The 16,290-nt window shown below is 39.0% G+C and overlaps 1 protein-coding gene across 1 annotated transcript; it reads right to left on the reverse strand.

The window, feature by feature from the left end:
• Positions 1-3,347: 3,347 nt before the first annotated feature.
• LOC121948677 (immunoglobulin-like and fibronectin type III domain-containing protein 1) lies at positions 3,348-14,507 on the reverse strand. The gene is made up of 24 exons (XM_042494078.1): positions 14,456-14,507; positions 14,157-14,279; positions 13,936-14,069; positions 12,755-12,854; positions 12,615-12,656; positions 12,489-12,534; positions 12,185-12,368; positions 11,943-12,056; positions 11,685-11,847; positions 11,248-11,520; positions 10,683-11,134; positions 10,463-10,646; positions 10,243-10,367; positions 9,315-9,456; positions 8,887-9,180; positions 8,478-8,774; positions 8,019-8,198; positions 6,878-7,006; positions 6,485-6,793; positions 6,306-6,391; positions 5,967-6,159; positions 5,564-5,860; positions 3,448-3,774; positions 3,348-3,352 (listed from the first exon to the last, which is right to left on the reverse strand). Exons 1-24 carry the CDS (start codon positions 14,505-14,507, stop codon positions 3,348-3,350), a joined length of 4,251 nt encoding a protein of 1,416 aa, XP_042350012.1.
• Positions 14,508-16,290: the final 1,783 nt, after the last annotated feature.

Raw genomic sequence — 16,290 nt, forward strand, 5'->3', positions numbered from 1 at the left:
AACGGAAGCGGTGCATGTGAAGTCACGAGATGGAAAGGCACACAATAAATGCCAATGCCTCACCCCACGTGGTGAACGTGATCAAAGCAAACAAGCCAGATCTGATTAAGTATAGACAAAAAAAATATTATATACATAATTACTTGATAATTATGTATGAGACCAGAAAACTGGGACCTTAGACCTATATAAAAGACACTGGAACTTAATTCTTGTGGGTTTTTTTTTTTGGGTTTTTTTATAGGACGAGCATTTGGTGTTGCAGAATGATGTATGGTTGGATTGTACCTGAAGGCAATGATAAATATAGGAAGAGACAAGGCTACTGCCTGAGTCTGTTTATTGACATTTTAGAGCACAGAAATTGTATTGTGCACATGTCATTGTGATTGTTTGTTTTTTTTATCTGCGCTAAAGGCGTGGCTCAATGGATGGCAATGTTGGTCTGTTCGTTCTACACTTTGCTCCAGGCTAATATATCTGTGTAACTATTGGATAGTTTGACACCAGGATGTTGACATTTTTGCTTTTCAGTGAAATGTCTTAGCAGCAAATCAATATATTGCCATGAAATGTAATAAAAACATTCATGGTGCCCAGAGGATGAATTCTTCTGGCTTTTTTTTTCTTTTTTTTAAATCCTTTGACCTTTCCTCTACTGCAGCATTTTAGTTCAACGGCCACATACAAATTTCATCTCATGTGGACCGGACCAGTAAAACGCGTCGTAAACAATTAATAACAACACCTCCAAATTTTCCCCCTTCTTTAGTGTTAAGAAGTACATGCCAAACACGTCCCATCCATTTTCAAAACATATTATGAACAGCCCGAGATGTCTCAAGAAAAGTAAGTGCAATTTTAATCATGTTTTTCCGCAATCACTCAGTCTACTACTTATTGTCATTACATGTGCATTTTCCCATACATTTCAACTCTTGCAAAGCAAAACTGTCATCACCACACCAAAATAAAGTAGAATTTATTGAGAAAGTAGGTGAAGTTATCCCCTGCCTTACAAACCATTTACAGAGGCAGCTGCAACATATTCTATTATTCAATGTTTCGTACAATGTTCTAAAAATATGACTACGATAAGTGTTCATTTTTTCAGAAATGTGTATTCTTGTCAGGGTGGAAAAGCTCTGAAGCAGCTTTTTATATGAAGTAGGCTACTCACTGTTTAACTTGCTCTTGAAACCTTTCACCTTTTGGCCTTCACAAGTTCATCGATAATACATGTGCAAAATCCAGCGGGCTGGACTGGACCCTTTGGTCATCTGGTTCTCGCCTGCAGGCCGTATGTTTGACACCACTGATCTAGCGCAATCATGAGTTTGACATCTGTGGTTCTGAGTGAAACGTATCGGCACCTGTTGGATGGATTGCAGTAACATTTGGTACAGACACTAACTTATCATTCTGTGCCATCATGAGCTCAACATTATAATTTGTATTCAATGTGCAAATTCAATTGACCAAACCAAAGGCATCCCCATCAACCTCAGCTGTACTTGGTGTCAAGCATAGGCTGTATAAAATAACGGATGTGGCCACCATGGCTTCATCTACTGGCTTGTGGAGTGCAAATTTGACTGAAGATCTTGATTTGGAAGTACTAAAAAGTCAAGTTCATCGAATGGCCACTTGAGGCTGGCTTCAGAACAGAGTAAAACCCAAAGACTGTAAATAAAAATGCTGAAGTGAGGTTAAAATGTCCCAGATATGCGCGTTGCCATCTTGTGAGGGAGCCTATGACCATTCCCTAACATAGAGGGGCGGGTCTTAGGACCTGTACTGCAGTCAGACACCAGGTTACAATCAAAATTGAATAGTCTCACTTTGGGGAAGCTGTCATGTCGTCCATCTTTATATACAGTCTATGGTAAAACCCATGTTAAAATGCATAACATTGCAGCAGAAAAAGTGTGTAAAGCCTGGTACAAAAACAGTCTCAAAATTTATGACAGCTGTAAGTGGGATGATTTTTTTTTTAATAGCTCACTGGTTAACATTTTATTAAGGCTTAAAGTTAGGCATATTTAAGTGCAGAGCTGCTGTGTGACAGGCTGTCTGTGAGGCTTTGCTGCAATCTGTGAGTTAGATCCACCACTTACTCCCCTACAGCTCTACCCTCTCATCCATATATGGTCACCCCTGGCTCCAAAAGCCCCAAAATGGGGATATCTGAAATGCTGAACTGGGGCTTCAGAACGGTAGTCTACAAGCCAATGGACAATGTTATGGTAGGTACGTCCATTATTTATACTGTTTATGGGTGAAGCTCCAGAGACAGCCTGTCACTCAAGCAGTCCCGCCCTTAAATATGGGTAACTATCAGCCTTACTAAAATGTAAATAGGTGAGTTGTATAAACATTCAACTCCCATTTAGTTGTCATGAATGTTGAAATTAACTATAGAGACCAAAACCATTTTTTGTACCAGGCTGTAAACATGGTTATTTCTGCTGTAAAGTTAGGCATTTGAACATAGGGGTCCAGGGAGATTGACTCACTTCTGTAGCCAGCCTCTAGTGGCCATTAGAGGAACTGCAGTTTCTGGCACTTCTGAGTTGGCTTCATTTTTCAGCCCCGGAGGTTGAACCTTGGTGTTGACATGCTAAAATGTATGACGGTGAACCTGGTAAACATTACCTACTTATGAACATTGTCATTCTGAGTGTTAGGATAATGGTTTAAGTATTTAGCTATAAATTTACCTATAAACAGCCACACTGAGGCACTAGAGAGCCTGTAGACTGTTAGTCTAAGAATACATCAGGTGACAAACTCATGATTAAATAAGCATGGAAAAAGGCAAGTAAGGCAATTCACTGTTGAACAGGAAATATTTATTTACATTTTGGCATAATAATTCATTCAAACAGTACACATACAAACATTAACTCGTACTTATGGTTATAGCCATATTGTCAGTTTTCCATGAGGTAGTAACTTCAGATAAGCCAGTGGATTTTCTGCAGACAGTAAACTAGCTATAATCACAGCTCAGGGAAAATAGGTCAATGAATAAACACGTTTGGGTGCAAGATTAGCATACAATTACTGTTGAATCTCGGATGTCTCTTGTCAAAGTGCTCTCTGCATCCAGTAGATAAATTCAGTAAAATTTGCACTCAAATACAACACAATCAGTGCTTTGAAACATTGTGGATAGTTATCAAGAGCTCCCTCTTTCTTTGTCTCTTGCATTCTTATTTTCCTCACAGTTTACTGAAGCACATTAATACAGTAATTCACAAAAAACAGGTTTCAAAATTGGCACATCCTTTGTATTCCATTAATTTTAAATCGAAGAGCTGTCTTCAGGTGTTCACTGCATCACCTCACTCTGAAGCAAGAGGGAGAGTAGAAAAAATATTAAAACACATAGCCAGAAGTGTGTAATTTAAGATATAGCAATAAAATCTTTTTTTTTTTTTTTACCTTGAACAACAAGTTTAGTTGAGCACTCCACTCTGCCCAGAGCGTTCTCTGCGATGACTGTGTAATCACCGCTGTCTTTGGGTCCAACTTTGAGTATCACCATGGAGCACACCCCACAGGTGTTAGTGATGTAGTAGTTACTGTTGGTGTTGAGGCTGATGTTGTTTTTGTACCAGGTAACATGGGGTTTGGGGTTTCCTGTTACTGCACAACTCATGTAGCACTCGTAGCTCTCTGGACTGTTGTGCATTTTTAGTGGAACGGAGAATGAAGGAGGCGTCTCAAAGGTGCAGTTTTTAGAGGCAGGAGCGTTCACAGAAAAGGTTTCTGGGAGGATACACACAGAATGAGAGAAAAGTTGAAAGGATGGAATACATCGTGATGGATACTCTTTTCATCGCTACATTCGATTCAGTCGTATGTTGACTGATTCATATATCTTCGGTTAGTGTCTACAGCTGAATATCAGAGTAATTATTTACATCAGGCAAACAAAACATTCACCAGCAAGATGGCCAACCTTGCACTTAACCACATAGCAGGCTTCACACATATGCACAAAAATGTTCTTCAGATGTATCCAGTTGCTATTCTTTAATTTTGTTTTGGGAGGAAGACGTTTTTTATTATAGTTCTTTAAAATTGTCATCCCTGTTATGCTCCTGTTAAGTGCTCATGTCTATTCACTTGTTTCTAAACTGCTTTGTTTAAATCTGGGGCTGCAACTAATTATTATTTTCATTATCAATGAATCTGCCAGTAACGTTCTTGATTAATCATCTAATTTATGAAATGGTAAATGGACTGCACTTGTATAGCGCTTTTCTAAACTTGCAACCACTCAAAGTGCTTTTTACACTACATGTAACATTCAACCATTCACACACACATTCACTCACTGGTGGCCAAGGCAACCATACATGGTGCCACCTGCTACTCAGTAACCATTCACACACTCTCACACTCTGATGGCGCAGCATCAGGAGCGATTTGAGGTTCATTATCTTGGCCAAGGTAACAAAATCACAACTTCTTAGAGCCCGAGGTTGTGCCTGATCTAAGAAAAGCTGCTAATCTTCACATTTTAGAAGCTGGAGCCAGCAAATGTTTGGCATTTTACTTAAAAAATATGATATATGAAAATATATGAAATGATTAATCATTGATGATTAGTTTTCTTTAGCCCAGCTAAACTTGAGTAATTGTTTGCAGCTTTATACTGTTCTTCATCTGTTTATACCCGGGCTGACAGGGCTGCACACACACACAGCTTTTTTCATTTCTGATTAATCTGTTGATTAATTTTTGGTCTAAGAAACAAACAAAATAGTGATAAATGTGTCACTCACAAGTTTCGAGAGCCCAAGGTTATATTTAAAAAAATGTCTTGTTTTGTGTGTCTCAAATACATTTACTTTAAAGTTACATAGCAAACAGCCTATCCTATCTATTTTTGCTTTATGAAAGGCTGAAACAAGTAGTTTAAAGGCACAGTCCCTCCCCAAAAAATTTAAATTACATATCGTTCATCTTACCTTTAGTGCTATTTATCAAACTCGATTATTTTGGTGTGAGTTGCTGAGTGTTGGAGATATCAACTGTAGAGATGTCTGCCATTTCTCAAATGTATTGGAGCTTAGCTCTTGGTGTTCAAAAGATACATATGAAAATTTAAATTATTAAATTAAATTATTAAGAATTATTTCTTTCACTAAATCATGACCCAGTTACTCAAGCTGTAGCAACTATTTTCTTTCTACCAAACTACACGCACCAACCGAATCAGGACGCACAAGGAAACATCTCCTCATGGACGAGAAGCTCGTGCTCATGATAGTGTGAAATACAAAAATGAAGTGTTCTCCTCTGCTGAGCTGCAACATTAGCTCGCTCCATGGTACTGGGTGAGCTAGCAGTAGATGCTTTACAGCTCTGCGACCAGTATCTCCAACCTTCAGCAACTCACACCAGAACAATCTAGTTTGAGAAGTAACACCACAGATAACAGGGAAAATATATATTTTTTTGATATTAGGCTGAATCGTCTTTTTAACATTAGTATCAACTGATTGTTTCAGCTCTATACACACTTTTGCTTCACTTTTATTTAACCTGCCTTTTCTTTTCCTCACTTCCCAGACTGCTGACTCGGAGGGATTGGAAAGTCCCATGTCATTCCTGGTATAGACCCGGAACTTGTACTGCCTCCCCGGCATAATGTTGACAACGGTGAACTTGTTGTTGAAGAGATGGTCTGCTACAATTTGCCAAGTACGCTTAACAGAATCACGCTTCGTGATCATGTAGTGCAGCCTGTCGTCTTTCTTCTCATCTGGAGAGGCAGTCCAGGAAACCGTCACTGTTCCTGACACATTCTCCTCCAACTCCACGGGGCCTGGAGGCTTGGGGTCATCTGGAAACAGGTAGGACAGATTATTCATATCTTGCTATGAGTCTGGCTCTCTGTGAACTTTCCCCACTCATCCCAGATTATTTAAAATGTTCTTTTCTTACTGTACCTGTGACTCTTATCTCAACACTCGAGGTCTCTTGACCAACAATGTTCTTGACAATGATTGTGTAGATCCCAGTGTCATGGCGCTCTGCTGAGGGGATCATTAACTGCGATGATGTGTCGGTGTTGCTCACTGTTACATGCTTGCTGACAGGAAGTCCGTCTTTGAGCCAGTTGATAGTTGGTATCGGAGAGGCCTGTTAACAACAGCAGATACAGGCTAAGATGTGGGTTTATGCTCTTTTTGTAGAGCAGCAGAGAGGTGTGTTGTTTTCCACTGTAGCAGGACATTGAGTTAAACGACTCTGTGTTTTTAAGTGATTGTGTGATTATCATACTGAACCTCAAAGTTGAAGTTGATCCGAGCAGCGTTCCCAGCCTTCATTACCATAAAGTTCTTCATTTTTTTGTCAGTGAATTGAGGTCTCACTGTGACAATGTGGGAAGAATTTCAAGTGATTACAGAAACGTAAAACGTTTAAAATTCTGTCTGTGTTCAGTTAACAATTCCCATTGACTCACCTGGAGGAGGCATTGCAATGATGTAGTTGGCCAACTCCTGAGGCTCACCGTCTCCACCCTCATTGGTGGCTACAACTCTTACCCAGTACATGGCCATAGACTTCAGACCCATAATAGTGTATGAGGTCATAATGATAGCACTGGAGTTACAGCGACCCCATTCTGGGTTTTCTGCTGGTCTGAGCTCAACAAAGTATCCTTTGGCTTCATCCTGGACCCCTTCCTCCTCAGTGGGTTTGGTCCACCCCAGAGATAAGGTGGTGTATGTGGAGTCTGTCACCTTCAGGTCAATAACCTTACCAGGGGGCTCTGAAGATAAAAGCATTTAAGCACTTAGATTGGAGGGATAAATCATTGAAGTCAAAATATAGCTTTTATTGGCTTATTACTTACTCTTTGGATCTCTTGCAAACACAAATTCAGAAGGCGAACTTGGCTCCCCGGCTCCAGAAATGTTGATCGCTGATACACGGAACTCGTACTCGATGCCTTCAACAACATCCTTCACTGCATACTTTTTCTCTGTTAGCATGTTAAAATGTGTAGTTAGGGCTTTAAAATGTAGAAAATAATTCTTTACACATCACATTTGTCATGACATTGCTGCATCTATATTCTAATTGTATACAACACTATACAGTCCCTTATGGATTCTGTGGGCTGTTTTTTTTTTTAATTTTGTGGTCTGAAATGCCTGATTATATGGCAGCTTTTTTAAATGATGTCAAAGCATATTGCAATGTGTATAGGTGTTGTTCCCAATGAAATTTTGGGACAAGTGAAAATTACAAAAAAAAGGTTGTGATGCTGTTTTGGAGTGTTGGAGTCTGAGCATTCGATGTTTCCCACAGACTGAGAAACTCTTTGTGATGGCAGGTTGGGGGTCATTAACAGCTGATTGCAGACCAACAGCTGTTGCTGTCTTTTGAAGCAGTGCTGAAGGACCATCTCTTTGAGCTGCTCTACACCTGTTCGCTCTTCCTCTTTAGCACAAGCTAAACACAGTGGCTCACACCCAACGCTGAGTTGTTTACAATCTTCCACTGACACCAAAACAAAATTGTTAAATCCATTATTAACCATTGAATAGCCATGTCCTGCTAACAGTTAGCACTAGTATACAGAGCAGTAATGGCTAACATTCAATTCCGAGGCGTTGAATAGTCCCAACAATCTCACACTGACACCAAAACGGCTTGACTTTGTCGTTAAACCTGTTCATAACCATTATGTGATGTTAGCTGTGTGATGCCAACAGTTAGCCCTGTCACAGTGTATGTGAATTTGTGCCAGGCACAGAGCTCACACTTCCATAGCAGCCTCATGATAAACAGAGAGGAAGTGGGGCAAAGAGGGGATGAGAATATCAATATGCCATGCGCAGTGAAATTACATTGTACCCGCTTTAAATAGTCAAATTTGCAGTAAAGTTGTGATGTTTGGACAAAATAGCAAAGTCACTTTAAGGTCACAGGGACTGGCTGAATTTGCGTTAGTTGTTACGCTCGCAACATTCTGGAGGGACAGACTATACCTCTGATAGGCTCATCGAGTGGGTTGACAAAGCCCCACAGATTGCTGCCATTCTTGCGTTTCTCTACGTTGTATCCCAAAATGTTGGTTCCTCCGGTATTAGTGGGTGCAGACCACGCAAGATTGATACAGTCTTTGAAAGCACTAACAATTTTGGGTTGAGAAGGAGGTCCAGGGTATGCTGAAAGAATAACAAAAAGAAAAAAAAAAGTGTAACTTTTTCACCTGGCAATACAAATTAATTTTTTCTGTTCAGTTTTATGTATAAAGCCCAATATCACAATTTGCCTCAGAGCGCTTTACAAAGAAGAAGATAGAAACCTCAGAAACTGAGAGGGATCCCTCGTTTGGGATGGATAGACTTGCAGTAGATGTCGAGTGCACAGAACAGATCAACACATTGAGCCTTTTGTTTTTGAGACACTGGCGATAATGTTGGTGTGCTTGTTGGAAGACTCACCTTTTGTCCCTGCCTGAATGTCATCGGTTTCCATCATTTCACTTATGCCTTGATCAGTTTCTGCCCTGATGTGGTAGCAGTATTTTCTTCCATGATCCACATCAGTGTCCTTGTATTTAGGCTCTGGGCCAATTTTGCCTAATTTCTTCCAGCTGTTTCGACCAATTTGCTGGCGCTCCAGGATGTAGTCTGTGATCGGGGAGCCGCCGTTGTCTTTAGGAGGCCTCCATTTGAAGTCAATGCAATTTGAAGAACTTTCAATGATATCCACAGGGCCCAGAGGTGGTGTTGGTTTATCTGCAGTGAGACGAAAGAAAAAAGGAAAAACATACTCATATTCATGTCCTATGATACGTATATAACCTACAAATGCAGAACATGCAGCTCTCAATATGCACCGTAACCTTACCTAACACAACCAGCTGTGAGATGGCCTCAGTTGTTCCACATTCATTTTTAATCTTAATCTTAATTTCTCCTGAGGTTTTGCGATGGCACTTGGTTAGCACTAGGCGGCTGTGTGTGGATGATTTCTCGATTCTGATGTGGGTGTCCTCGAACAGCTCCTCGCCCTCATTGTACCACTGGATCTTCATGGGCTCTCGGCCAACAAAAGACAGCTTGAAGGCTACTTCTTTCCCAGTTTTGATTGCAACAGGTTTTACAAACTCTGCGAGGTCATCAGTGTTAATTCTTGGAGGATCTAGTAGAAAAAGCACACATCTTTTCAATCTGAGTCTTTTATCGCTGAGCTGTAGAGAATATTGTTTTTCATAGCGGGTGCCCTTTTTGTTTTGCGTTAGTTTGAGTACCTCATCTTTATTCTCAGTACAGTACCTTCAACGCTTAGTGCAGCCTCTGTTTTACGCCCATCAGCTTCACATTTATACTTTCCAGCATCCTCTTCTTTGCAGCTTTTGATAATCAGTTTGCGATAAGTTCCATCTTTAACAATACAGATATTCTCTGTAGCTGTTATCTGAAATCCACAAACATGTCAACAGTCAAATATCAGAAGGTTAAAATGAAAGCTATTACTCTGTTAGAGTTTGGTCGATTTCTGGTTTTGCCGATCCGGTGGGGTGTATAAGCTTAAACCAGTTTGATTTATGCAAACCAGCTGAACCAGCATTTGTCATTTTGACATGTTCTGGCATTTTTAAAAGGAGCATAAGTCACAGTGCTAAATCAAAGTCAAATTGTGTATGTAATAAGTAATATGACAGCGTAAATAATGTAATATTATGCTTAAAAATGGACTAACAAAGCCACTATTGTCCAGCAGGTAGTGTGTGCCGAAGTGGCCAGTGTTGGCAACGTGAGAGGGGGAAGAGCGGCACACACTGTGGTTGTTTACTTTTAGGAGTGAAGACTAAAACTGAACCAATCTGACAACATTTTGGATTTGAAGCCAATTAAAGAGCTGTCCTTACTGGCAGCAGGCGGTGTTGTGAGCTGAACTTTTGTTGGACACCGTGTTGCTATTTATCCCTCTTAACAACAAAAACCTAAACATAGTGTCAGCTGGCTGGAAGGCAGAGAGTTTCTGCTGGAGTAAATTACATCGCTTAAAACAAGTTATGCTATTGTTACTTGCTCTTGGCTATACTGTATGTAATTTCCATTGAATGTCACAATATGCAGCATGTGTTTTCCGATTTAAAAAATAACATTACAAACGGTACGGCCGTTTGTTTGGCTTAATTTCAAACCGCTTTGAAATTTTCACACCAACACAACCCTATCCTGTGTCAGCTCTTCTCACCTCTTTCCCATCTTTGTACCAGACTGCATCACACTCCTCACTGCTCAGCCTGCAGACCAGTTCTGCATCAGTACCAATGATTGCAGCTACATCTGACAGTCCACTGGTGAAGTATACTCCTGGGTCTAAATGGAAATACAGTCTTATTGTTAATGGGGATTGGGCACATATGAACAACAAAGCAGTGTTAATAATGTAATTGCTATGTTCTGATGCATACCGATGACTGTATCGGGGACGAGTGGGCCTGCTCTCACTCTCTTTCTTTTCTCTTGAACGGGCCCCTCTTCTTCAGTTTCAGCAGCTTCAGCAGGAGCCTCTCCCTCCTTCTCTTTTACCTCTTTCTTTGCTTCTGATGATGCAGGTTCAGCTGGTTCAGCAGATTTAGCTTCCCCCTGCACATCCTCTTCATCAAAGTCTTCCTCAGTGTCCTCCTCAACCTCTTCCTCATACTCTTCTTCATCCTCTTCTGCCCCTTCCTCTTGAGAAGTAGTTGCTTCTGCGCCTTCTCCCGCTTCTGCCTTTGCCTGCACCTTTACCTTGGCCTTTGTCTTTTTCTTTGTCACTTTCTTTGCTTCATCCTTTGGTTTTGCCTGAGCTTTAGCTTTAGCTTCAGCTTTGGCTTTAGCTTTCGCTTCTGCTTTGGCTTTGGCTTTGGCTTCAGCTTCTGCTTTTGCTTTTGCTTCAGCTTCTGCTTTCTCAGCTGCAGCTGCTGCTTCTGCTTCAGCCGCTGCTTCTGCCTCCGCCTTCGCCTTTGCAATTAACTCTTCTTTCTCTTTCTGTACCTTAGCCTGTTGCTCCTGAGCAATCCTCAATAGTTCGGGTCCGCCACCACCGGCTCTGGTGGTTTTGCGAGGTTTCTTCTTCCCGTGTGAGTTTGGATCATTGTCAACTATTAAAAAGATACACAGTACCAGGACATTTTTAAAGCTTTATGAGACATTTTAAATACTTGATAAACTTTTGTTAAACAGTCTAAAAATAAATAAAATATCTAAACAGTACCTTCCACTATAAGCCAGGCACTGCAGGACGCCATTCCAGCTGAAGCAGCATAAATGCCTTTGTCCAATGGCATACAATCCTTCACCACCAATGTGTGAATCAGCATATCCTCTGACACAAGGATGTCATATTTTTCCCCTTGCTCCAGTGGGACATTCTTTCCCAACCAATTTATCTTTTTCAGGGGAGTTGAGATGACACACTCAAACACCGCGTCCTCTCTCTCCTCTGCTTTCACGTCTTGAACCTTGACCAAGAACTCCACTGGGGGAACTAGACAAAGCCCAAAATTATTATCAACATAACACAGTATCTCTTACTTTCTGTCATACAGTAGCACAACTACTAGCAATCATAGAACTTTTTCACTGTTGTATCAGCATTTTGTTCATATTACAGCAAAGTGTGTAGATCATTATTTTTCTGCATCCACTCACGTTTGAAGTCAGTCGAGAAGATCTTAACTCCGTCGACCTCCACTTGATATAACCCTGCATCTTCCGGGTTAACACCATTGATGCTAAACACAAACTTCTTTCCCACTTGTTTCAGTCCATGTTTTACCTCTGTGTCGGCATCAAAAGGAATCATGACTCCGTCCTGTTTGAACGGAAGCAGTCATAAAAGTTGGTCCAATATATGACGAAATGTGAATGAGTGGCAGATTGTGTGATATGACTTTTAGTACATCTCACCTTGAATAAGAAGATTTTGCTGGTAGGGTCTCTAAGTGACATTTCAAGTTCAAACTCTGCATCACCACTTTCTTTCAGTTCAACAGGCTTTAGGTTGCATAGCCTCTCAACAACCTGCAGTAATTGGAATTAGGAAAAAAAATTAAGATAGTTGTATTCGAGTGCATTCATTCACATTATGATCGTGGCTGTGTTGGCTGTTTGGTGCTTCATATATACATTTAGGTGAAGCTGATACATACCCTTTCTTGCTCTTGCTGCCTTTCGATCTTCTTCTCATTTAGTTTCTTTAGCATTCCACGAAAATCAGTGACACCATACTGACAACAGATACTCTCATAATCCTTCTTGTCCGCACTCATCAACAGTTCCCAAAACCTATCATCAATTTCAGGTTTTTTGTCTTCTTTTGCCTCCATGTCAACCCTACAAAGAGAAAAAAGTATATAAAGCACTGTAAGGTAATAATTATACATGTTCAGATAACAGAAAACATCAGCAAAAAACACAGTCATGTACTTTTGCCCATTCATATGTACTACTTACTTATTTTTCAAGGCCTTTTTATAGTCCTCAGGCAACTCTCGGATAGCTACAAAAAACCAGCAGCATAATTACAACCTTCATTCAATAACAGTTTGCATTAATATAGGTTAAACATAGGCTGTGTACCTGTTCTGGATTCTTGCATGGCTCTGCTCTTCTTAAAGCCAACTAAAATGAAAGAGGATGAAGTGAAGTGAGACTGATGTAATTTATCTTAACGATTAGCTTTGATTTGATGTATAATGGAATAAAAGTGAGTAACTGACCCTCAATAACATTAAGCGTAGCAGTTACAACCGCTTTTCCATATTCATTTCTGGCATAACACTTGTAGGTGTCAGCTTGGTCCACGGATACATCAGGCATCTGTCAATTAATACGAGAGCATCAGTAATTTTACAAAACCCAGATAGACACTCATACTGAACTGTCTGATTGATTTATTGACCTCTTCTTTTGGTTTTCAATTATTTGAGAAAGCATTCTACAGATGCTCGGATGCCATTTCTCCGTCCTGAAACTGATTTTAATACCCGAACTTTCAAATCGGCAAATGAACTGATACCGTTTAGTTTAAAAAGATAAATTTAAATTTAAAAATTGAATAGCATGTACTACTAACCTCGTATGTATGTAAAATGATTGCTATCATTGTTGTATAGCATGGCGCAGGCTAAACCATTTGTGAAACCATACCATAGAAATTATTACATTTAGCTAACTATATATTGCAAATCAGTTCTTCTTTGATGCTCTCAAACTGTGGTTGTCAGTAGCTGTACAGCGCCATGCGCTCGCTGTCGACAACTGTTTTAGAGATGTAAATTGAAATAGATTTCTTGGAAAACTTTTAAAAGCCAGTGAGATTATTAATGCAAAAACAAGGCCTTGATCTTTATTCAAATCTCTTAAATCAATCTTTCAAAAGTCTGATAAAATGCTTGTACATAGAAAGAACAATTATATTAATCTGTTTTTTTCTGATATTGCATTGTTAAATATAAAAAGTAATTACCACATCCAATTAAATGACAAATTAACAATAAACCTTTTTTGAATGTAAACCAAATGGATTCTTTTATGATAATATAATACATTAATTATTTTCCATATGTTGCCCTCTAGAAAGTGTTTTTTCAGCATTTAAAGTACATTGTCTAACTTTTTAACCAAAAAAGTCATATGACAATATTTCTGCAAAATTCTCACTAACCTTAGTGATAGATGTCTATGCATGTGTTTCTTTTCTTTTCTAACTTGCTTTGAGCTGTAGGGACCCTGTTTAACATTTCTTAATAAATGATATGAGATCAGATCACTGCACAGACTCACATACTCACTGATACCTGATCCAGCATTTTAGACAGTATTGGAGGTCTTTCTGATATTAATATTGGTATTGAGCAACTGTAAAGCATTGTTTATAAAACATGGTCATCGGTCTCACCTGTAGTTGATGTTCACCAGCACTTTTATCGTGGACTATTTTGCACCTGTCATCAATTTCCCCATTATTTCTCACCCAGGTCACTTCTGGTGTTGGTTTACCAATAATGACTGCTCTGAAGATTGCCGTTTTCCCTACAGAAATAGCAACAAAAATGTACCATGAGGTTATTGTTTTTAAGAAAATCTAAATTTTATGCATGTTTAGAGGTGGTATTTTACCTTCTTGAATAGTCATAGCAATAGGTTTCCGAGTGAAATCTGGGGTGGTCACTCCTTCAGGTAGTTCTTCCACATACTGGGTGATCATGACTCCAGGTACTCTTGACCTCTTTTTAATTTTCACTGTAATTTAATGAGATCAATGGCATTCTTTACAAATGTATGGACATGTGAAGGTTTAACAGCTTTGATACAATTTAAGATAAAGCTTGTAGCTGAACTTTAAGCATTTAGTTTTGTTCACACATTTAAATTTTTGGCAGTAATTGATGATGAATGTTTAAATTCTTGTTACTTACCCTGCCCTGGAGCAGTTGGCTCCTCATCCTTCGCTTTACGTATTTTAAACATCTTGATTTAGACAACAGCTTCCCTGTTAATGCAAAAACATTACAATGAGCTGTTAAGACACTTTATAGTTAATAAGGCAACGCTGTTGAGTTTGCATATATACTGTTTTAATTGGTCTTCACTTTGATGATGTCTAAGGGTTATTATCCCCCTGTCAATGCCCAACATATCCCTAAATCCCAATATAGTCTGGAGCTGTTAGCACGTCCTGACCACTGTAAGTAACCATGAGACTCCCCATCTGTCTGACATGCAGTTAATCTCATCCAGATGGTCTGAATCTGTAACGGCTATCACTCATTGTTTTAACTAGTGACTGAAGGCACTGTGCGTGCTTTTACAACACAGTGCTGATGCATTTTTAAGTAAAGTCCATCCTTCCAGAGACGGTTAACATGTAATGAGACACAATGTATCCTGCCCTCCAATTACCAAAAATGGGCTACATATCATTACGCCGTACACACATTGTGGGAAGTCAGTGATAAACCATGACGGTAAGATCTACATCCCGGTGTCAGGACACCTAGGTTAGTAATTCTATCTGTGCTATAAATGAAAGGATTCCTGCGATCACAAAATACTTAACATTCCTTATGTAGATTCCTGCAAGTGGCTGGCCTAATTTTGCAGACAGTAGGTCACATACCTCATAAAACATCCATCATGACTCAGGAGGTGGCGTAAGACGCTGACTGTAAATGTAACATTAGTCATAAATATCTTTGCGTTTAATTTCTACTTCCTTTGTAGCCTTGAATATTATTTTAAGAAATAGGTGAAAAGATAAAAGGATAATATAGAAAAGTAGTACCACAGCCCCCCCCCCCTTTTTTTTTTCAATAGTTGCAGCATTAAATCAAAGTTGTTTGAAAGTATAAAATGGTAATTTTATGATCAAGTATCAACGTAATCACTCCAGTTAATTCTTAATCAACTTTTACAAAAGTTTATAATGAGTCAGTTTCTATGCTTTGGACTCCACAGCCAATTCTGCTTTATTGGAGAAGCAAGCTTCAGTCACCACTCTTCAAAGTAGTGTACATAAAAAAATACAATATAAATATATATACTCTTAGAAACATTTTAGAAAGAATATTTTTTTAGATAAATAAATAATTACTTAAATAACAAGGCAATAACAGTAACTTTCAACTTCATTTAAAACTAAATAATTTAAGTATTAAGATTAAAAGACATTCGTCAGTCGTTGTGATAAATGGCTTTGTAAGATACAGCATCAGGTGTTTAAGACTGACAAAAGGGACAAAAAGTAAAAAGCATTAATTTATCCTTAAAGTAATATATTTTAATACATTTCATTTTCATCAGATTATGTATCAAATGTGTAAATATTACTTCTTTATATATGATGTATGATAAACATCTTATTGTATCTTAAAGGTTCAAGTATAAACTATTGTAAGTGCTCTGTCTTCCCCACACTTCTGTTAAACCTCCTTCATTTTTACGATCTCATTAGTCTAATGACAGAAGCTTTTTGTTCTTGGATTATATTTGATAGCCACTTAAGCCATTAAAAATAAATCTAATTAATATAATTTATTCCTACTTTTGTCAGTTGATAAAGTGTCTGCATATTTAGCAGTTCTTTCCCCTCTGCGCCTTGCTGTAAAACTATATTTGTCTGAGAGAGAAAATAGCTTTGCCAAGGGTGTGAACTGATTCATGAACAACATGTCAGATCTGTGTCCTAAATCTCAGAGCTGTGTTTAAAAGCAGAACATATACTTTCACTGTGTCGCTTCTTTTGTGATAAAAT

This window comes from Plectropomus leopardus, chromosome 2 (assembly GCF_008729295.1).
Source record: "Plectropomus leopardus isolate mb chromosome 2, YSFRI_Pleo_2.0, whole genome shotgun sequence".
NCBI classification, from domain to species: Eukaryota; Metazoa; Chordata; class Actinopteri; order Perciformes; family Serranidae; genus Plectropomus; species Plectropomus leopardus.

Excerpts from the sequence above, each read along its gene's own strand:
- LOC121948677 (XM_042494078.1), bottom strand. The coding sequence starts at position 14,507 with ATGTTTAAAATACGTAAAGCGAAGGATGAGGAGCCAACTGCTCCAGGG. Across the intron at positions 6,794-6,877 it reads GTTTGCAAGAGATCCAAAGA|AGCCCCCTGGTAAGGTTATT; the intron begins GTAAGTAATAAG and ends TTTTATCTTCAG. Across the intron at positions 3,775-5,563 it reads GGAAGTGAGGAAAAGAAAAG|AAACCTTTTCTGTGAACGCT; the intron begins GCAGGTTAAATA and ends GTATCCTCCCAG.